This window comes from Brachionichthys hirsutus, unplaced genomic scaffold (genome assembly GCF_040956055.1).
Source record: "Brachionichthys hirsutus isolate HB-005 unplaced genomic scaffold, CSIRO-AGI_Bhir_v1 contig_1276, whole genome shotgun sequence".
Classification (NCBI taxonomy): Eukaryota; Metazoa; Chordata; class Actinopteri; order Lophiiformes; family Brachionichthyidae; genus Brachionichthys; species Brachionichthys hirsutus.
In genome coordinates, this window is record NW_027180742.1 from 14,511 (window position 1) to 36,801 (window position 22,291).

A 22,291-nucleotide genomic window follows, 5' to 3' on the forward strand; every position below is an offset into this window, starting at 1 on the left:
CCCGGAGGGACCTTTATTTGACAGCTATTGCTGAGAGAACAGGAAGTGCTTTTTTGTTCATTTCTGTACGACTTTCATGCCCACACTGGACAGTCTGCAGTAGAGACATGCTGGACACTCCCAGACCACAGAGCTGGAGAGTTAGGGTCTATGAATCCATGCTAGTGCTTATATGTGTGTGTGTGGACAGACAGACAGATGGATAGATGGATAGATAGATAGATCTCTCGTCTCACCAGGGCACCCTGACGCTTCTTGTGCGACTCCCTTGAATGGTGCTGACATCCTCCTCACTATTTATAATGTTTACTCATATCAGGCACAACTCCAGAGCAGCATGAGGCCACTGCGAGCAGACAGCAGACCCCAGAGAGGCAGCTCACTCTCTCTATGGTGTCACAGCCCGACTCCCATATCCCACTCCGGCCTCATCCCCCTAATGCGACTGGGACGAGGCCCCACGATGCTCTCCTTGCTCCCCGGTGCTCCAGTCGGTCCCACAAAGCCTTTCCAATATAGATCGTTGTCTCAACCTCGCAGCCTCAAAGCTCCCTTCTTTTCACGTTCTCCGGGGCTCTTTTACTCGCCACAGTGTGTTGAGTCATTGATTTTGTCACTCTGTGAATGAGGTGGCTCTTTAATTGCAAGTGACAATAAAGGGAATTTGCCTTACAGTGAGTGTTCGTAAATTATGCTCGGAGAGCCCTGTGTGTTCTCAGGATTGTTGTTATGTTTGAAATCGACAAAATGGAAACTAAATCTGCCAAGTGTGGATTTTACTACCGGTAATTACCCTCCTTTGTTCCTGTCTGATCAGTAAAACACAGTGGCGTCATCGAAGGTTTGGGCCTGTTGTGTGTGTGTGTGTGCCCCCCCCCACATTGACTAATACTCTCTGATTTTAGCCTTTGGATGCATCAACTCTGTTCCATCCACTAAGCTGTCCCCTAATCAAATAGGCAAGCAAATATTGTATGTGGCAATGCTGAGCTGTCTCCTCTGCTTTTGTCTCAAACAGACCCCCCTAACCCCGCCACCCCCCGACCGCATAGCCCCCCCCCCCCGCCCACTGCGTCATCGTGTTTTCACCTATTCACTTTGCATCTCATAAAGTAATGTGCATCTCAAGATGTCTCTGTCCAGTGGGTGGACAGCGCTGGAACACCTATTACTCACTCACGCTTGAGATTGGACTGCAACCATGTCACGCCAGACGTCCCCTTGGGCGATGGCATTTTATTTCTGCGTGTGTGTGTGTGTGACTGTTTAGGCATCAGTCCAACTTGCATATTTAAACTTTGCTCTCTTTGCATGTCGTGTTTGTGAACATAAGAAGATGCTGTGCAGAGCGTTACCCACAGCTGTAGTTTGCAGGAAGGTCAGAAGGTGTCTCCGTGCGCTGTCTCTCCCATTCCATCAAACCCACTGACACAAGGCCGCAGTCCCCGTGTGAGCGCATCGTCCGGCCCACCTCCAGTCTGAGTTAGCCCCTCTCGTGTGTCCAGCACTCTAACTCTGTCTTTCTATGTTAGTTCTACACGCTCGTAAGCCGACATGTAGAAATTAAAATAAAGCAAGTCAATTTAATGATACGTACGAGATGCAGGCCTTCTCGCATCCCTGCAGCCGATTTGGTATCTCCCGTCTCTCTAAATATGTATTCAACAGCTGTTTCGCTCATCTCCATCCCACACAACTTCTCTCTTGACAAATTGATGTGGAGCACTTTTGCATAACGACGAAGAATCAAACACACTTCAAACGCCGTCCACAGCACAAATGTGCACCTTCCTCACCTCGCTGCAGGCGTTGAGAGCCCGGGCTCTGCTACTGTAAATGTGGATTTGTAGACCCTTTTTTATTGTTTTACTTCTGTCTTAGTAAAACATAAATTTAGGGTCCATGTTAACTATTGCTTGGGAAGCATGCAAACGAGGGGAGGCAGAGGGGGGGGGGGGGGGGGGTGCACGGCAGAGGACGGCGAGGAAATTCTGCCCAAGTTCTGCAATGTGCTTGTGGAATATTGATTAGCTCGTCAGTATTCGAGTCACAAATGCTTCGCTATCAATGAGAGAGGGGATGAGAGAGAAAGTGTGTGTGTGTGTGTGTGGGGGGGGGGGGGGGACCAGAGTGACATGGGGGAGAGGGAAGCACACAGGGAGGAACAAGGTGAGAGAGAGCATGGACTGAATACGACAAGAGGTAATGGAGGACAAAAAAGAGTGTACGGTGACATACTGTAAGTAGCAGATATAAGCGCTAGCATAATGTGGTGCAGTCGCACACAAACACACACACACACACACACACACACACACGGGCACGCACCACATTGTCAATTTACAAATTAAACAGTCAAGCAACTAAAAATTAAGTTGTGCATACCCAGAACGATTTATGTATATACATCTTCTACACACACAATTGCTCTTGTGCGCACGTACAAACACACACACACACACACATACACACACACACACACACACAGAAAAACACACAGCTAAACATGTGGAGACTACTTTGTCAAAGTCACAGCAGGTACAGCAGCCTCAGCAAAGGGAGGCCGAGGCTATGTCGCAGGGGAAAGAGAGGGAGGGATAGAACGGAGGAGTGACTGTGAAAAATAAGAGAAAGGAGACTATAAAATAAGAGGATGGAGGAAACTGAGGACGCATGTACAAGCAATAAATATGCAATCATAAAGCATGGAGAATGATAAATGTATACTGCTATGTAAATAGGTCAATCATACATTAATGACTATATGCTAATAGAGTTGGGAAGTCAGCTGTATCGAGTGAGTGTAAAAGTACTCGCTTAGTCAAAGGCAAAAAAAAAACCGGCATCATCATTTTGCACGCCCCCATAATTTCTTACTTTAGAGACAGATCATCGGAAGAGACGTGAAATGTTGTTCATTGAAGAAAAGATTAAAGATTTAATGTAATACAACTCATGGGGCACAGCAAATAATGATTCTCATTGTTATTAAATCCAGTGGATAGAATCCATGATCTACTCTGGAATTAGCAGGAAGAAACAATGTTGACATTTGGATGCAATATTTAAGCATTAAAATACAACCGCTATGAATATATATATATATATATATATGTAGTTTTTGTTACTCGTATCCTTACTCGTAACACAGAAACAGTTTCCTATGAACAAATAACAATATATGGTTTAAAGTGCTAAACAGAAATGATTAAAGGCCGAAAAGCAGGATTGTAGAGGATCCTCGTGTAGATGAATGAATCTGAATCGGCTTTATCTCAGCTGCGTATTGGTGGAAGCGTTGTCGCTGCCCTTCTCTGTTTACTGAGACGCAATAAGTAATCTCAAAGACGCATTATAATCTGGATTTTGATCCAGATATGGACACAATTACTGATCATGGTGAAACACTCATGGGCTTTCTGTGCATGGGTATTTTAATTTTGACTTGCCTGCTATAATTTTCATGATAATGGCAAGATGCTTAAAAAAATATGACACGATGTTAGTTTCACAAAATAATGTCAATTATTGTAGCCACTAGGTGGCGCTGTGGATATAAATCCCATGGTGGGACCATGAGTTGGTAGAGGTAAAAAATACTAATACACGTTAAATACTTGCACCAGCTAATGCTAAGTGAGACATCTGTCATCTGCTGGTGGAAATATATTCAATGTGACCTGAAAAATCCACATTTACAGCAGAATGAAGGCAAAAGGCAAAAATAAGGCTGGTGACGTCCTCGACCTGGACAGGACACTGGTGTCCGAGTGTTAACTGCAGTGGGAAATTAATGTGCACATTGTCTCCTGAGGGTCACTCGGGTATTTTTAGTGTTTATGATGTAAAAAGAGGTGAGAATGAAAGGGATACCTGGGGTGAGAGCAGTTATTGTGTGTGTGTGCATTTTTAGCAAGGACATTCCTCAATCTGGCTATTTTAGGCCCCGGGTATCTGGATATTTGTCCTTTTAATTTTTATTTTATTAGATAAATGATTTTTTAAATTTTTTTAAAGCACTGCCGGCTTCTACAGCCAATGGATTCGATTAATAATTTAAATATGTAACTGCCAATCCCATTGGGCATGAAAGCAGACACCGTAGTTCATATTCTTCTCAGCTGTGTGCGTATGCATGATTACTGATATATTTGTTTGTCTGTGTATCCTGCAGTGAGGTGCAGAATAGAACATCTATTCAGTTCGACAGTAGTAATAGGAGTCGTTACGAGTTAGTAACCGCGGACAAGGCGAGGAGAAACCTCAGTGCATCATGGGAAGTCCCCCCCCGGCAGTCGAAATCTATAGCAATATAGGTAAGGACTCGCCTAATGTATTTACCAAAAGGAACGTTTTTGCCAAAAGGCATTGTACATGAGAAGAATTCTAAATTCTAATCTGGATTTTACAAGGAGCCAGACACAGAACTGATAAATCTCTTATTCTACTTCTGGTCCATACATAGCTGGAGTCTTACTGGAACAGCCTGATAATTGGGAACTGGGGGGGGGGGGGGGGGGGGTGCAGCCTGGAAGGAACAAGTGCATAATAATTTCTCTGCATCCTTCTTGGAACAGAATGTGCTGTAACTGTGGAAAAAGACACACAACAAAACCCAGAGCGGATCCGTCAGCTCACATCCTGGGATGGTGCCTTAAAATTAAGCTCCGGGTAAAAGCAATGAAAGCAAACCATAAAATATACAGAGCTATTGTATTATCTATCTCATGGTTTCACCTGCAGCCTCAACAAATTCATTTCATATACGTCTGCTCGTTGCGATACGTATTAACACTCCAAAAAAAAAAAATAACAGCTCTGAAGATGTGCTGGAATGGAAAAAATAACATGCCCTTATTGGCTGGTTGGCTGTTGGCTCAGGAACGAAACAGAGAGCCGTTCGAATCCTCGTCCAGCTCCTCTGTTTCCTGCTGCAGAAATACTGCCGTTCCCATTTCAGTTCCTCCCACAATCCTCAGCACTTCTGTTTCCTACGTCATGAAAACACACCAAGACTGGGCATCTCTTCACGCGTCTGGCTTCTAACCACCCAGCCAGCAACCGTTGTGTGTGTGTGTGGGGGGGGGGGGGGGTCATTGCACGGCTTGCCGCTGTATAACACGCTACTTTGGATAAATCATCATAGATCACGCCATATCTCTATTTTTATTGTATTTAATTACTGCACAAAATCAATCAACTACGTACTGTCGTACAAATTACCGTGACATTAAGGTTGATGTATAGACGCCGTTCTTCCACTAAAGGTTCGTGATGGGGAAGCTTGAAAACTCGTGTTTCAGGAGTTTATTTCTCAGAAAGCAGCAGTGGCAGTTTAACGAGAATTAAAAAGTCCATCCCATCCGAGAGGACGGCACCAATGTCCTCATGCGGCGTCCACCTTATAAAATGATAGACACTCGCCATTGTAAAAGCTGAAGTGATTTATTATGGAGAAAGCAGAAGTCATTTCTTGTTACAGCGCTGGGGTTGTAAATACACATCCGAGTACTGCAAAAAAAGACAACTTTACAATCAGTTTTTAGGACTAAATTAAGGTACATTCCGGGTTTTAAACTTCAATTCTTTAGGTTTACACAATTAAATTCTAGTATACCAACAAATCCGTCGACTGATGAAAGTGCAGGATTATTTATTTCAAGCTGGATGTCTGGAAAAATACCCGCTGATGCGTGTCCCACCGTAACGCCATATTTAAAATAATTAACTGCTGATACACAAGCTTTTACAGGTAATGCAACCTATTCGTCAGCGCTCACTACTATCAGTAAACAAAAATGTTAAATTAATTTAGTTTTTTTTCTGCTCAAGAAAGGAAGTTAAATTAAATGATACTGTCACACAGAAACGGGTCCTTTCCTGCAGCAGACTTCTAAAGCTAACGTTCTACACACAGAGAGGAAATCACTTCACTCCAACAGCTTATAGTTCTCAAATAATCATGTTCCATTCTACGCGCAGTTGTTTTTCAAATCCATTTTCAGATGGTCTCCTCCACGATGAACTCAATGGCATGGTGTGGCGACTGACCGGTCTCCACCACGGTGATTTCATTCCCATCCATGGTGATGGTGGGAACGGAGATGCCCTGAGCGCCCAGAACAGAGGAGGGCAGGATGACGACCTGCGAGGCGCCCTCGATGCCGCCGAGCTGATCCGCCGGGATCATGACCGTCTCCGTGCCTCCGTCCGACTCCTGGAGCACGTAGATGGTCTGCACCGTATCGGAGTCCCCCGCACTAGAGGTGGCCACAGTCGTCAGCACCTTGGCTCCTTTCAGCACCTTCTGGACTTCGGCGGCCTGCGCCGCCTCCTCGATGGTATCCAGCAGGTCTCCGTGCAGCCTGGTGTGCTTGTCCAGGTTGGAGCGAGAGCGGAAGGCGGCGGGACAGTGGGAACAGGGGTAGGGCTTCTCGCCGCTGTGGGTGCGGGCGTGCTCGGTGAGGCGGGCGGCCACGCTGAAGCTCTTGCCGCAGATCCAGCAGCAGAATGGCCGCAGGCCGCTGTGGATGCGCTCGTGGTCCTGCAGATGGGGCAGCTGCCGGAAGCGCTTGCCGCATGTAGTGCACTAGTGGAGGACGGGGGGGGGGGGGGCAATGGGGACAGGGGACAAAATATTAAACCGACGAAGAGGCGGGGGACTTTAATGTGTTTAATGGGCAACATGAGACGCCGCTATATTATTCTGCAGACGCAGGACCAGGCCGGAGTAGAGCGGATACAAAGTCATTTAAAGGGGTGTCGCTTTTTATCATCAATTATCCTGCTCATTATTTTTTTTTACGTTATTAGAAAATGTCAGTAAACAAATAGCACCGTCGATAAAATGTCTTTGTTATGTCCCACCAACGGGCCACAGTCCAAAGATATTTAATCTATTCTCAGTAGACAGCGGAGATATTTTACAAGTTACGATTTCTTTTTTTAAAGCCTTCCTTATAAGTAAATGGGAAAATCCAGGTTTTCTTTGTATCCAAACGGGAATCCGGATCGCTCTCGAAATTTAATGAAATCCAAGTTACACCAAGACCCTTCTTCAGATTTTTTTTTTTTTTTCCATCCAGCTGTTTTTCTGTAATTCCCGTAACAGACAAACAAAAATATAACCTCCTTGATGGAGGTAATAATAATATTAGGTAACATTTTGCTCTCTGCTTTTACCACCTGACTGCAGATGAACTCCACCTCTATGTTTGATTAAAACTGAAACAGTCCTGAATAATGACTGTCGTGCTTTGATCCCGACCAGGATGCTCAGATTGAAACCGTAATCCCCGTCGTCACTTTTGCAGAATCAGTATCTCTTCTCCTAGCTCCCTGTGCGTTTGAGGACCAATGCGCCGCGAACCTCGATCTTTAGCACGATGGACACGATTCAAATCACGATTATTAAATCCATTTTCACATCCGACGGGCTGTGATGGGCTTGGGTGGGTTCGTAGTCGATGCCCTGCCTCGTCATGAGAAGCAGAGAAAGAAGGAGAGAATAGAAACGGGCAGTCGGGGAGACGACGGGCCCTAAATCAGTCGCGTCATTAATCACAGGAAACACCCGCACAAACGTCCGTGGCCCACAGTGGAAGGCGCGGCTACGGCAGAGTGTGAGCACGAGGGGCGAGGCCACCCTAAATCTCAATTTGAACGATGGATGGTAACGGTTTGACAGCCTTTAATACGAAAGACATTCGAGGCCTTCTCCGCACAGAGGAATATTCCGTGAAGGACATTCCATGGAACACAAGGCCGATTGTTTAAATAAAATTAACACACACCACCATCACCGTTCTTACCGCAAATGGCCTCTCATCGGTGTGTGTCCTCATGTGGACATTAAAAGTGGAGTTGTAGGCAAATCCCTTGTGGCAGATCTGGCAGCGGAAGCGGGCTTGGGTTCTGGATCTGCCGAGCGTTCCCTGGAAATGGGCCAGGACGTGCTCCTCCAGGGAAGCGTTGCAGGTAAAGCGACGCCGGCAAGGCCTCACTGGGCATTTGAGAGGAGTCTGGCCCGTGTGGGACAGACGATGTAGGTCAAGGCCCTCCTGGGTCATGCAACGGTGGCCGCATAGGTCGCACTCGATCTGAGGGATGCAGGGGGGAAAGGAAAGAGGACGTAAGGGTCCAAGTGTCCATTTTGTCTTTTTCTAAACACAAATATAAAGAAGCAAAAATATCTGGAAGTAATTATTTTTGTCTTCCCCCCCCCACCTGCCCGGTGGATCGGCCCCGGCCCTGGCCTCGCCCACGGCCGGTATTCCTCTCATCCCCGGTAATGGGGCAGCGTTGCATGTGGATTTCCAGCACCGACTGGTTCACGAACTGGGACGAACAGTGGGGACACATCGCTGGTTGCTTGTCTGTTAACAGAAGAAGGGACGGTCAGAGAGGTTTCCTCATACCGCACAATGATCGGCTGCCTTGGCGTGGCTAATGGCTAGCAGCTAGCTGTCGCATCAACAACTGGCTTAACATTTAGTTTGATCGTCTATAAAATCAGAACACAAAGACTTCAACTTAACAAATTAAAAAAGAATATCAGAGAAGCCTTAAAAACATTCATTCTTAATTCTCCAGGCTGAGAAATCGCTGACACCGATGGTTCAACAGCATGTCCATGTCCAGGGGGTCGTCATGCCAACATCTCGCTGTCTGCTAACCACATGTCCCGTCCATCTCAATGGACAGGATCCACTCCGCTCCCTGCTGGGACCGTCTCTAATTAAAACCGTCAATACGGTCTGCCCCGTGGCCCTGGACTGATCAATGGATCAATCTCTCCAATCATCTCTGACCCCTTACTGCACGCCGACTCCTCAGCCTTGACTAATGAGGTTGATGTTCCGTACCCCCCCGGCCCAATTCACGTACCTCAACCTTCCTTCTGTCCCACATGGGAGGCAAATCAATGGAAACTCATTGACTTAATGCATCGGAATGCACACACACACACACACACAAACAAAGCAGATCGGCCACCCGGGTAAACGAATGGGGGGGTTTATTGTTGACGCCGTGTTAATCAATAGTAACTCACTGCACGCCGCTACGATAAGAACATCATATCTAATTGGCTCGCATCGGATTTCTTTCTCTCGTCCACTGGGGAAGCGGATTCGCATTGTGGCGGTGCAGACGTTGTAAATGTGCAGCGTCTGGGAGAAACCTCGACGCTTGACGTCAGGCTGTTCGTTGTGGACGGAGTGACGAGCTCTCACCTTGGTGGACGAGCGAGTGCAAGTCCAGCTCTTTCCTGCGCTTGAAGGCTTCTCCGCAGTCTGCGCATGGGAATGGATGGCTGGTGTGGAGGAGTCTGTGTCATAAACACATTATACTTTGTTTTTAATGACTGAGCAGGCTAGTCACAATGAAAATAACAGTCTGTCACGCTATGTTTGTGTGACAACCTGCTCTCCAGGTATGAGCTGGGAGCACCGAGTGCTAGAGTCAGAAGAAGAGAGGACATGTGAGGCTATAACATTACTCCGGATACAGGCTCGGGTGGGGGGGGGGGGGGGGGTTGGGATGTATTCACCTAAAACTGCATCCACATCGTGGAAAGGATTTAAATATTTGCTCTTTGGCAGATTCTCATTACCGCACATTGAAGTTCAAGAGACAACAGATATAAAATAGGAATTATTCAGATACAGCTAACCCCGAGGCTGCTAGAAGACGCTGAAGTCTAGTCAGGGTCACTTCTTCCTAGCCAGATATGCTTTAATTAGTAGAGCTGACCTTGCATGCATGTTATTTCCAGATAAAGCAAAGCATTTAACTGTGGATGAAACTTCCTTGATTCGTCTAATTAATCTGACAATAAAAACACATTCATCGTACCGGGGCCGTTTATTTGATGAGCCAATGCGCCAAACATCTCAAACGCAAAGATCCTGATTTTCCTCGCTTTCCTAAAAGCTTCCTTACGTTGGAGGATTTTTGGCCTTGAAGTACATAAAACAATCTTAAAACGAAGTTCTCCTCGCTGGACGGCATTTGAACGAACTCCATCGCACTCGCCTGTAAACGGCTCGCAGAACCATCTATATTTGGGTTTTACATTATTTTTACTTTTAGCTCCCTATTATGTTAACTTTAAATTAAGCACTGTGCCGAGCCTCAGATTAAATTTTAACATCCAGAATATTATCCCTCAGCTAAAAGTAAATGACAAATTCTTTAAATTTCAACGCCTGAAGCTACCTCTTCAACATTCTTGATATGAAGCATTGTATTTTCTTTTTTTTTTTATCCAGTGTGATAATAAAAATAAAAATGGTATATCCCTCTCCCCCTCGCTCAGCTAGCTAGGGCCGGGTTCTTCCCCCCCCCCCCATCCTGGGTCATCATTATCCTCTTAATTTTCTGAGCCTCTGCCTGTCAATCATATGCGCTGCTCAAGGGCAGTCAGACATCCGTCAGTGCGTTTGCTACGCGTTTTAATGGTTGCTAGTCCGACACGCTTCGACTGCTGCAGCTCCTGGCATGAGGGAAGACGTTCATTTAAACCTGCTCTGGGATCTGCTTGGAGCAGTACATTTATAGTAATTTACACAGTAAACGATTTATTGAATACTAACAATATCCTGCTTGTACAGAGCAGGTACTCAGAGCTAGTTAGTGTACTGTACTAGAGTACTGAATAACTCATGTTATTACTCTATTATGGCCATTACTTGTGATGGTTGAGCAGCTCCTCCGAGATGAACCGGGAGGGACAGTGTGGACAGGAAAACAGATGAGCAGACCCCTCGTTGTCCAGCTCGCACACCTGCCAGGAGGGAAATGAGAAATATTTTAATTCGTATTCGTACGAAATAGCCCAGACCAAGTAGCAACTTGAAGCTTACTATTTTCTGTCATGTTATTCTGGAATTAAACGTCGAATTTCAGGGGTGTTGTGATAAAAAGGACGCTGGAGCGTACCGGCCTGCGTCCACGCTTGCGCGGCGTCAGTGACGTGTGAATGCGCTGGTGTCTCTTCAGGGTGGGGGCCTGGGAGAAGGTTTTGCCACAGACGTCGCAGCCGTGGGGCTTGTTCCCCGTGTGGCTCATGCTGTGGCGCAGCAGGCTCTGGGAGTTCGTGAAGGACTTTGAGCACACCTTCAAAGCAATGGTGGGGATTAGCAGTGACATTTGCAACTTTCTGAGGTATCTCATGCGAAGGAAAACAAAGTCGCAATTTGATCCATTTTTCACCCCTCGCGGAATCTTTCAGAAATAAAATAACGAGGCTGGTTGGAAAGCCGTCGACTTCAAACTTAACCCGCATCAGACGCATTACATCGCCCGGTCAAAGTCAGCAACTTGACGTGAAAGACAGCGGGTGAATCAGGAAGTCTCGTTTCTACCTTGCAGGTGAAGAGCTTCTCCCCGGTGTGGCTGAAGACGTGGGTGCGGAGGAACACCCGCCTTGTGAAGGTCTTGCCACAGTACGGGCAAACGTGGGGCAGCGGCGTCCGGGCCCAGTCCTGCAGCAGCTTTGCAGGTGGGGGTTGGTTGGCGTTATCAGAATCTGCTGCAACGCTTTCCTCTGATTCTGCTTCGATACCCAAACTCCTGTTTCCTGACAGCACAAAACCATTTCATTGATACCAAGTCATAAAAGATGCCCCCCCCCCCCCCCCTCCCTCCAAACGGGCTTTGAAAGAAACACTTTTACTAACCTTTGATGGTCTTAATGCCGCTCAGGATCCGGAAAGCGGGCTTGCTCCTCTTAGCGAGAGGCGAGCCCGATTCCTCAGCAGAAGCAGGTGAAAGTATCCGCTTTGAGCCTTGTGGAGAATCCCGGGGTCGACTGGTGGACGCTTCATCGCTCGTTTCATCCTCATCTGCCGCCTCCGTCTCCGACGCCAAGTTGTGCTGCCGCCGGTGGTACAGGAACTGGGTGGTGTTCATGAAGGTCTCACCGCAGTGGACGCAACTGTGCAGCGGTGTGTGAAGGTCATGCTTCTGAGTACGATGGGCGACCAAGCCTCCCTCGCCTCTGAAGCTCTGCCCACAGTGGGTGCACATGAACAACTCGGGCTTGGTGAAAGTGGAGGAGGCGCTAGCGCCGCCGTAGCTCTGGGCGGACACCGCCGATGACTCCTCGGGCACGGCGACCGCCTTTTCTTCACCTTTCTGCCTGTGCTGCTTGCGATGGTAGAGAAATAGGGTGGTGTTGAGAAAGCATTCTCCACACACGGAGCAGCGGTGGAGAGCTTCCTCAAAGCCATGTTGGGTCTTGCGGTGGGCCACGAGTTCAGAAACCATACCGAAGCACGAGCCGCAGTCCACACACAGGAGCACCGGCTCGGGCTTCGTCTTTTTGTTCGCTTGCTTCCTCTTGGGAGACGAATCATTTAGATGAGAGGTGGAAGCGGCGACCTCAGAAGCAGAAGGACCGGAGCTCTGACCTGGTGAGGAAGGAGCAACCTGCTGGCTCTCTTCCTCCAAACCGGGTTCCTCCACTTGTTCCGGGACATTATTTTGGCCGGTGCTGAGAACGCAATAATCTGAACTGCAGATCTGATCGGCTTCTGGCTCAGGTTGGGAATCATAACCTTCATTGGTCCCAGCGGCGGATTGCTGACAGTCCCCTTCTTTGCGGTGCTGCTGCCAAAGTCTCAGGGTCTTGAAAAGCTCTTCGCAGTCCCCACATTGGTAGAGGATCCTCGGCTGGTCTGACGCCGGAGTCAAGTCCACTTCAGAATGCGTCACAGCCGGTTCAAGCGCTTGGACTTGAATCTGTTGGATTTCAACGGGCCTCGATACGTTTATTACCTGCTGCTGCAAAGACAAAGGATGACACGTTTAAAATGCGCGTCCTTGAGGTTCTGCATCTTTTGCTTTGTCTACAGAGGTTCAAACATTAGACGTAAATGTTACGCGCTCTGACCGAGGTTACTGCTGCGAGGTAAACGGCAACGTCAACGCCGTGCCGTCCTAAAGACGACAAGGCCAGTGGATCATTTACCCGAGTCTGTGCCGGCACGGCGATGGGAGCGTTTCCAGACGTGTCCGACTGTTCATCGTCAGCGGTGCATGTCAGCTGGTGTTGGAGCACTTCCTCCAGAGTGTTAAACTCCTCGTAGCATGGGAAGCACATGTACACGGAGGAACTCTCAACACCTGCCAGGGATTAACAAAATTAAAAGACATTTAATGAGAAAGCCAGCAAAGCAAAACTGATTAAAATGAAGGTGAAACAAAACCTAGCATTCTCAAAATATCACAGAGATGTCAGAATGTGTCAGAGTCCTCCCGCTGGTGCCGACCTACGATAGCTGCATTTCAAGTTGGGTTGAGAACACCGCCCTCTCCTGATGAGAAGATGTGCCTGCATATATCATCGAGAAAAAGGCTTGGATACAACGGCCAGGCCAACTCATTTAGCCAAGATGACTCACCATGCGCTGAGCCTGAGCTAATGCTACCCATTAATGCACCCAACCCTTGAAAGTTAGTCAGAAACCTGTCGGTTCCAGCAAAAGATGACACAAACAAGAATAACAGGTGCATTTGTTGGAGGCTGCGGCCTTTGGTAACTTCGTGTTTACAACAAGGCAGTGTGTGTGTGTGTGTGTGTGTGTGTGTGTGTGTGTGATCATAAAGCATTCACGTAATGTAGTGTTATGTCGTTTATTGCTTGCGTACAGTTCACTGTTCTGATTTTTCTTTTCTTTTCTAAACAGTGAATGCTCGAATACGAGTTAAATCGGATCAATTCAATGTTCGTTGTAGCATTCTGAACGGGCAAAATTATAAAAACATACATTGGAGGTTAATGACATGGTAACGATGCCCCGCCCGTGACCTGTTGGGGAGATGATCTAGTGAAATCCGCTGCTTTCTCTGTGCTCTTGATAATTGGGTTTATATGTAAATTACTGGAACTCAGTCTAATAGCGTCGTTAAAGGGAAACGTGGGCAGGGCTGTTCCCAACTCCACCACCAATAGCACCTTTAATATGATATGCTTTCCTGTATCTGTAAAAGATAGCACTAGCCTAAAACGCTATGGCTATAGCTCTTTGACATTCGTTTTGAAGGATGACCCGGGATGACAGCGTTCCCTGAAGGGACAGCGTCAGTTCGATGTCGACGCAGAAGCAACATAGAAAGAGGAAATAATAACTCTGAGAACAAGCCTGTTAGCCCCCGTTTTGCTAGCATTCTGACCTGACCTAACAGCAGCTACAAACCCCAACTAATGCTAATTGCTAACGCCTAGTTAGCATGTTACATTAACGCTGTCAACGAGCTGCTAACATGTAATGATGGCCATTTTTTTTACGCAACATGGCTAACGTTCTCACGGCGTGGTAGCTAGCCTTCTTGCTAACTCGGAAGATTTAAAACCACCGGCAGATTGCTCCCTGTTAGCGGGAGTCGAAGCCACGACAGCTAACGAGTAAGCCCCTTATACCGCTTGGACCGGTGTGGCGCTTACATTCTAGACTTCTACAAGGAGAAGAAGAAGAAAAGCCCCGAGACGCGGGGCGGGATATGCTTCTTCGGTGGTATAATGGCGGCCATAGACTTAAAGTTAACATTAGCTGTCTCCCCCCCAGCTGAATTCCTCCATTAATTATATTAGCGTTCTATTTTGGGCATGAAAAGTAACATTTGAACAACATGACTTTCAGTATTTCAACATAACTCACCTCCGTCAGACATTGTCGCTCTAGGAAGGAAATAAGACCAGAAGTCCAGCTCTTTTTTTTCCTGCTGTTTAGTAGCCTCGTCCTGATTGGCTGTTTCGCTCACTTCAAACACCGATGGCGTTGGACTATGCATAACGCTGTGGTGGTTTGTAGTGCAAAAGCGCGCCACTCCCGCAAGGCTCAGCGAGTCCTCGGTGATGCAGATAGAAACATGTTTCAATGTCCATTTTTGTTTACTCTTCACACACTTCAGCACAACTCAGATGATAATATTGTACTTTAACTCCACTATATTTATGTGATTTCTGCACTAGAGATAAATTAGGCTCGCAACATGTCATGAGGTTAACCAGTTTGTGACTGGAATCTATAAGTGTAAGGAAATAAGAGAGCCTTATTTATTACTTTTTTTCCACCCCACTTTTATTATATTACTTTAGCATAAAGACAATTATTATAGCTTTTGGAAGAACAATTTATCTATTTAGATTCAAAAATCTGTTAAAACTCTGATTCGCTTCTACTTCTCATGGTTGGTGTATTGAATCCATAAAACAAATTAATCAGACCTTTGATCCTCAGGTCATTCTGACCCCCCTACTGTGATCATGTAAATATGATTCAATTATGAATACGAGACAGGAGCAGTTTTAATCACTTTATTAATGAGTTTATTTATACCAGCAAACAAAAACTGTCTCTCTCCCTCCATTCCTCTCTCCTAATCATCTCCTTTATCCAACCGCTCTGTTCCCAATAGTGGCGCCTTACCCTCAGACGAGGGCGATAAAAGAGCACAGTCACAGCAAATTAAAAACGAAGTGTGTCAGAACATAGAAAAACATTCAAATTGCACATTTAGTTGGCTCTTTATTTAGGAAAGAGTCACGAGTACAAAGAATAATGTCCATGGTCTGCCAGCACACACACACACACACACACATGCACACACATTCCCTGCAGCTGTGTTCAAGAAACTCACCAAGTATCTGAAGCACACACACTGAAAAAACAGGCCAAACCAGTCGCATTCATGTGACCCGCAGAAAGCCAAAACAGGAGACGGTCGGACACAGGAGAGGATTCACGTCAAAGGACAGATTCATTATTTCCCCCTACCTCCAGACACACACACACACAGACACACACACACACACACACACACACGGTCCATGCGCCCTCCCAACACCTTTACCCATAGATACAGAGGCTTGTAACATTCCCTTCACATTGAAGTTAAATGGAAAACTACAGTTCCACCTTTTGGCTAGCATGTGCACCTGCATACATAAAGGACCACTGACTGGATAACACAACGATGTCTGGATCAGAGTACAGTATCTTGGATATGAAATCAGTTGCTTGTGACAAAACTTGACTAAAGACACCCCCCCCCCCACATTTCTTTAAAAAAAAAACAAAAATACAATAAATAAAACAGTTATGACAACATTTAGGAGGAAAGTCATGAATAGAGAAATGGAGGGAGAGAGAAAAATTTAACATTTTGTTCTGTTTTTTTTCCTCCTTCTGAAGCAGGGAGCTGAAATGAAATTGTATTTACAGATTGCGACTGAGGATAAACAGTCCGGCTGCTGCTGCACCGGTCTAGTAGAGAACCGAAATAATAATAAAAATTACAAGAACAACAATATAATAATAATAATAATAAAATAAAAGGTACTTGATATTTACACTTTAGCAGTGAAATAATGAGGTGGAAAGAGGGATGCAGAGGGATGAGAACAAAAAGGAATGGCAGGGAAGGCCCCCCCAAAAGATGTCGGGTATCAGAGGTTTGAGCATTTCTCATCAGACTATTACGGCGATAAGAAGTCGTCCTACAGTGTGGTCAGCTTTGGTTGAACATGCACATACGTGTGGTGGAAGTGAGAAATGTAGTTCCTGCTACTATCGCAGGACGAGAACAACATAATGAATGTCAAGAAACGAGTGGGCAGACGGCGGTCAGCGTACACACTCTGCCCTCCTCTTCAGCATAAGTAAGCCAAAATCAAACCCCACGCGGTAAATTGATATCATTAATGGCTATTCGGCAACTGCGATCGTAACATGAGGGACAGAGACTCCTGGATCTGAACTGCAGCGCCTCACCAATGGCTTCCTCTGTGTGAAATAAACGTTAACAGCTGGACAGCACAAACAACTGGCCACGTTTTCTTACCCTCTACTCCCTCGTAAGATGTGCAACACACTCACTTGAGAATTAAAATGAAACGCTCGAGTTTCCAGCTTAACCAAAGGAAACGCGAGCTTATATTTAAGAAACTAAAGATGTGCACTGTGCTCAAATAAGTTCCCCTCCCATTCACATGAAAGACAGTCCAGGAGCTAATTGTAAGAAGAAAATAAAAAAGAGACTGCAGTGCCCAAATTTTTAATAAAATTTAAAAACAGCGCTTCTCTAAAACAACATAGGCAAAATTCAGCAATATTTTTTTTTTTTGGTTTGGTATCAAAGATTTAAAATGTTAATATTTTTTTCTCACCACTTTGGACTCAGTGAACCGACAATACTTGAGTGGAGTTGAGGGTAGAAAGTGACACAAAAGCCGCTCGTCTACACAGTGGGTTGTATGATCAGACGCTACGAGTGTGGCATTTTTGACTACAGGATGATTGTCGATAATAGTCAGGCCTTTCAGTTTCAACTCCACAGCCAATCAGGACGGGGGTCCTTCAATGGCACCACGGGCCAACCACACATTAAATTAGCTATTGCAAATAAAAGAAAAAGTAAAATCAATAAAATTCAACCGTAGATTATACAGAAAATCCATATAACATGTACAGCCAGCCACATTTCATCTCCCCAACAAAACCAATGCAAGGTTTCTTTTACTCTAAGAGGCCAGGCAAAGGATGCCGTGGCCAGAATATCCATAAAACAATACCCTCCTCTACCTAGCAGCCATAGAAATAGTTACGATTCAAGGGAAAACTGCAATGCTGAGTGTTTGTCTGGGGGCGTACAGATGTTTCCATTCAATCGTGGAGGTTTGGAGCCAGGATGAAGGTCGAGAGGAAGAAGAGAAGATCGGAGAAAAAGAAAATGTGGAAGATGGAGAGGATGACAGAGGGACAGACGCTCAGGTGCTGTTGCTGATGGATCCAGGTGCTGAGCTGGGCTGGGCGGAACTATCTGCCACACTGCCCTCTGCAGGAGGAGAGGGGAAGCACACCAAGAAGCTCGTCATGAAGAATTTTACTAATAATTTGGATTTAATGTGTCTGAAAATAAATTGTAAATGTATAGTAAGTGATTAAATAAAGATTTATTAAAGTATATGAAGATATAACTTGATCAAAACTTTGTTGCACCTAAATTAAACCAACAGTAAATACATGATTTTACGTTGCGATACATACCGTGCGAGGCAGGTGATGTTTGTGCACGAGCGTGGGGAGGAATGAGTGTGGAGTTCAACTGGGGCTGAATAGAGAGCTCTGAGAAACGGCAGAGAAGGCAAACAGACATTCAGTTACCGGTACTACGAGGGCGTTTTTGCTGAGGCTGAATACACAAAACATGTACCGTTAAAACAGAACATACGGCAATGACAATCAGATAAACAGACCAACTGGACTGAAGTTGAAGAGGAGTGGCAGTTCTCGTCCACTGGGGAGGCGGGTGTGGGGCTGGCGCAGCTCATCGAAGAAAGCGTGCGCGCAGGCCTCCAGGGGAGAAAGTCTGGTCACCGGCGTGTATTCCAGCAGTCGAGAGCAAAGGGCGATGGCCTCCGGCGGCGTCCGCGGCTTAAAAACCTGACGGGAGAGGACCAGAACGCTGGTTTGTGAGCATTTAAGAGTCGTGTACCCCAAAAACCACTCCTCAAACGTACCCCCCAGCCTAACAGACGCGGTATTTGTGCCATTTTTGGCGCCAGATCAATGCGAGTAAAGTTCACTTCACTCCAAGTCGCTCCCTTTTTTTTTTGTCATCAATGCCGTTTCATATTAGGCTGCAGGAACTGTACACAGAATAAAAGTACTATCGCTTTCACCTCTCAGTGACATTTGATTAGCTGCTGTTCAATCGCTTCGTCAAGTGAACGCACCTTTGTCCAAGGATGTGCTTTGATCTGTGGGAATTTGAACTCTGTGTAGTTGGGGTTCATCTCGCGGATCTGCTCTCTCGTTGGCGTCCCCAGAACCTGATCAAATAAAGGTAATAAGTGCTGGATAAATTAAAGAAATGTTCCACAAGAAAGCAGAAATATAAGAGGCGCTGCTAGTGTACATATTAAGACATATTGTGTTAGTGTGGCCTGCATTGTCCCTTCTGAACGCACAGTCCTTAATGATGCATGTATTTTGATACTGTATTTAAATCTAAATGAACGCCGTTAGTATTTGCATGCAGCATAAACAGACATGAACCAGTGGATTCTGTGATTTTGTTGATGCTAATTCCAACTTTACCTTGATGATCTCTACTAGCTGGTCAACACCGCTGTCCCCGGGGAAAATAGGCTGGCCCAACAGGAGCTCAGCCAGAACACAGCCAGCTGACCAGATGTCAATGTTGGAGGTGTAGTCGGTGGCACCGAAGATGAGTTCTGGAGCACGATAGTACCGCGAGCAGATATAGGACACGTTCGGTTCCCCTCTAATGAGCTGCTTTGCACTGGAATGGGTACGAAGGGGGGGATACAGAGACCGTTCAGGAAGAAAGCACCCGTTTTCAGAGGAAAAACATATAAGCTACTAGACCAGAGAGATACAAAGACATAACAGATCAATAAAAGACAAGACGGCTGCACAGTCCAATCACCATACTGGACATGCTGAAGAGCTGAGAGAACGAGACGGAGACGCAGCGTCCGTTACAAACCTGCCGAAGTCACAGAGCTTGAGAATGGCCGTCTCTGGATCTACCAGTAGGTTCTGGGGCTTGATGTCTCTGTGACACACACCCTGGGAATGGATATAAGCCAGACTGCGGAACAGCTGGTACATGTACACCTGAGAGGGGAAACAGGGGGTTGGTCTGGTGCCCAGCAATGATGTCAGAACGAGCTTAAAGATATCGCAAGAGGAAAAGCAAAAGGTCACTCAAAGTTCACGTGGTTCCCCCCCCCCCCCCCCCCCCCCCCCCCCCCGGCCTATTCTAGTGTTCAGTCAGAGGATTCATGGTCCTCATCTTTAATGTTCCAAAAGAAATTTCTAATTTCTTTAAGGAGACCGGCCAGCATAGCATCAAATCACAGATTAAAATGCAACCAATAAAACACGCTTTTCCATCACCAGAGCCTCCGTCATATCTTTAAATGCGCCCTACTATTGAAGCAGATGTTGAAACTGAAAGAACATTGAGGAGAGAAGATTGTAGCTGTCACCACACCACTGTGTGCATGTATAATGTTACCACATTTCTCCAATAATTCCCAGCAGTGATTGATGAATGAAAACATAAATAGGGACAGAATCCTCGAGCCCAACCTATTATCTGCAAAGCACACAAAGTACCGCAATTACTCAAGATACAAAATGACTAAAAACGGCAACCACGGATTTAGCTTTGGCAGCTTACAAATTACAACTTTTAGAAGTTGTAATTTCTTTTCCAAGCACAGGAATGCGCGTCTGTGCAGATTGTCTTGTGCCCTGATTTTGTATTTGGATGCTTTGCGTGGGCGTGTGTCGAACCAAGCAGCTGTGCCGGGTCTGGAGGGCCTGCTGTCGTACGTTTCTAGACGAGGATGCCAAACATTCATCCAGACATCACTCCATAAATAATGTCAACATTTAATTTCACGGCCATTTCATGTCTGGACTGCAGACCGTAAAGCATCTTAAAGCGACCCAGTCATCAAGACCGTTAGAAACATTTGAACCCCATCATGCAGCAACATGTCCAGCGAATGCCAGCCACAGAGTACATTATAATTATAGACAAGAGGGTGCAAGACAATGGAGGGGGGGGTGGGGGGGCAGAGAAAGAAGATGCTTATTGCATCCGAAGGCAGTTACCGAATGAGATTTTACTTTCGGCTATTTCAAAACTTCTCAATAACAGACTGAACTCAATCGAGCAGGATTAAAATGAAATATGGAAATCGCACACATTTATTGTTCAGGACAATGGAAAGCAGTGAATATAAATGAATGCGAAAACTATAAATCATCGAATCTTTTCGGAACGAAAATTATCCGGTGGAATAAGTCAACCATCGATCGTGTCCTAAACCACAGACATCTGCCGAAGATGACGAGTCCTCCTTGCCGTTTCCTTTCTAACAGATCAAACTGTACGTGTTTGTCATCTGTGGCTTTCCAACAGAACTGCACATGAAGGCAAAGGCGCCTGGCAACGGGGACGCCGGGGCCCCACAAGCGAGCACGGCACTCAAGTTACGTTCCATTTTACAATCATTCATCCCACAAAGTTGCCGAAATCAGCCCGGCTTCATACGAGGCAGGCATGAAAACAATCTCTGGGGACATTTTGGACGACGTGCTTTGTTATTCTTTATAACGGAGCAATTCATCCAGAAATTAAATATACCATCCCCACATACCGCTATCCCCTATATACAGACATGGCGCTCGTGCCGTTTTATTGTCCCTTCCCGTCACTGTGTCAAAGGATTCTGCCCACTTCCAGCTCATATGGCCGTTTGTGTATGGGTGCGTGTGCGTGTGTGTGTGTGTGTGTGTGTGTGTGTGTGCACGCTTGCCCACCTTAGCATAGATGATGGGGATGGTAGTCTTGGCCTTGCTAAATAAAATGCCGAGCCACCCTGTACACCGTCTCGGGGACGTAGTCCAGCACCAGATTCAAATACACCTCGTCTTTCTGGAAGGGAGGAACAAAAGAAACGAGGACCGAATGAGGCGAGAGGCAGGAGCAGCAGTTCTTTAAATCTGACACCGTGAGGACATAAACAAAGCGATCAAATCTAACACCCTTTTTGCTTGAGTCATGATTCAGATGCAGATGAAACAAGCAAGAGAAATTCGGTTTAATAAAATAAAGTGGCATTAAACTAGTCATTAATTATCGACACATGGAAGTGCTTCATCCTGATGCTTCACGCTTTCTGCCCGCGCCGGTGAACACACACCCTTTTCCCCGCTGGAGTAGAAGAAGTAACGTAATCTCACAATGTTGCAGTGGTCCAATTTGCAGCTCCCTATTCTACAATGGAGAAAATTAAGGAGGGGAAGAAATGCAAAGATTTAGATTTGCACAAAAATACGACTTTCAATGCAAAAAAAGCAACAAGTCCTTATTCCAAGGCAGTCACTGAAGACCACCCTGTTCTTAGCACGACACGATAAAAAGGACGCATGAGGGCATGTCTTATTTAAAGCTCTTTGAACACGCCTGTCTTAGCATACCTTAAACCTCTTGTCCTGGAGGACCTTCTTAATTGCCACCATCTCCTGACTGTCAATGAGGCGGGCCTGGTAGACGACTCCAAATGAGCCATTTCCTATAGCCTTTATGTCTGTGTAGGACACTTCCTGTGGGCGGTCGGGGCCCTGGCCAGGTGTGGCCACCACTGTCGTCACTTTGCCGTTGTCCCCTGGGGAAGACAACACAAGCACAGCTTATCAGAGAGCCACAGAGATGATCCGAACTCTCTTTCCCGAGTTATCTT

At 46.1% G+C, this 22,291-nt stretch overlaps 1 protein-coding gene and 1 pseudogene across 1 annotated transcript; both read right to left on the reverse strand.

Annotated features, from left to right (window-relative positions):
- Positions 1-5,444: 5,444 nt before the first annotated feature.
- Positions 5,445-14,676, reverse strand: LOC137916601 (zinc finger protein 665-like). Its single transcript, XM_068759590.1, has 10 exons — positions 14,664-14,676; positions 12,974-13,128; positions 11,700-12,786; positions 11,367-11,581; positions 10,942-11,118; positions 10,692-10,786; positions 9,234-9,328; positions 8,227-8,375; positions 7,812-8,099; positions 5,445-6,589 (listed from the first exon to the last, which is right to left on the reverse strand). Exons 1-10 carry the CDS (start codon positions 14,674-14,676, stop codon positions 6,002-6,004), a joined length of 2,862 nt encoding a protein of 953 aa, XP_068615691.1. The 3' UTR covers positions 5,445-6,001.
- Positions 14,677-17,057: 2,381 nt separating this feature from the next.
- Positions 17,058-22,216, reverse strand: LOC137916600 (glycogen synthase kinase-3 beta-like; annotated as a pseudogene).
- Between the last annotated feature and the right edge of the window lie 75 nt (positions 22,217-22,291).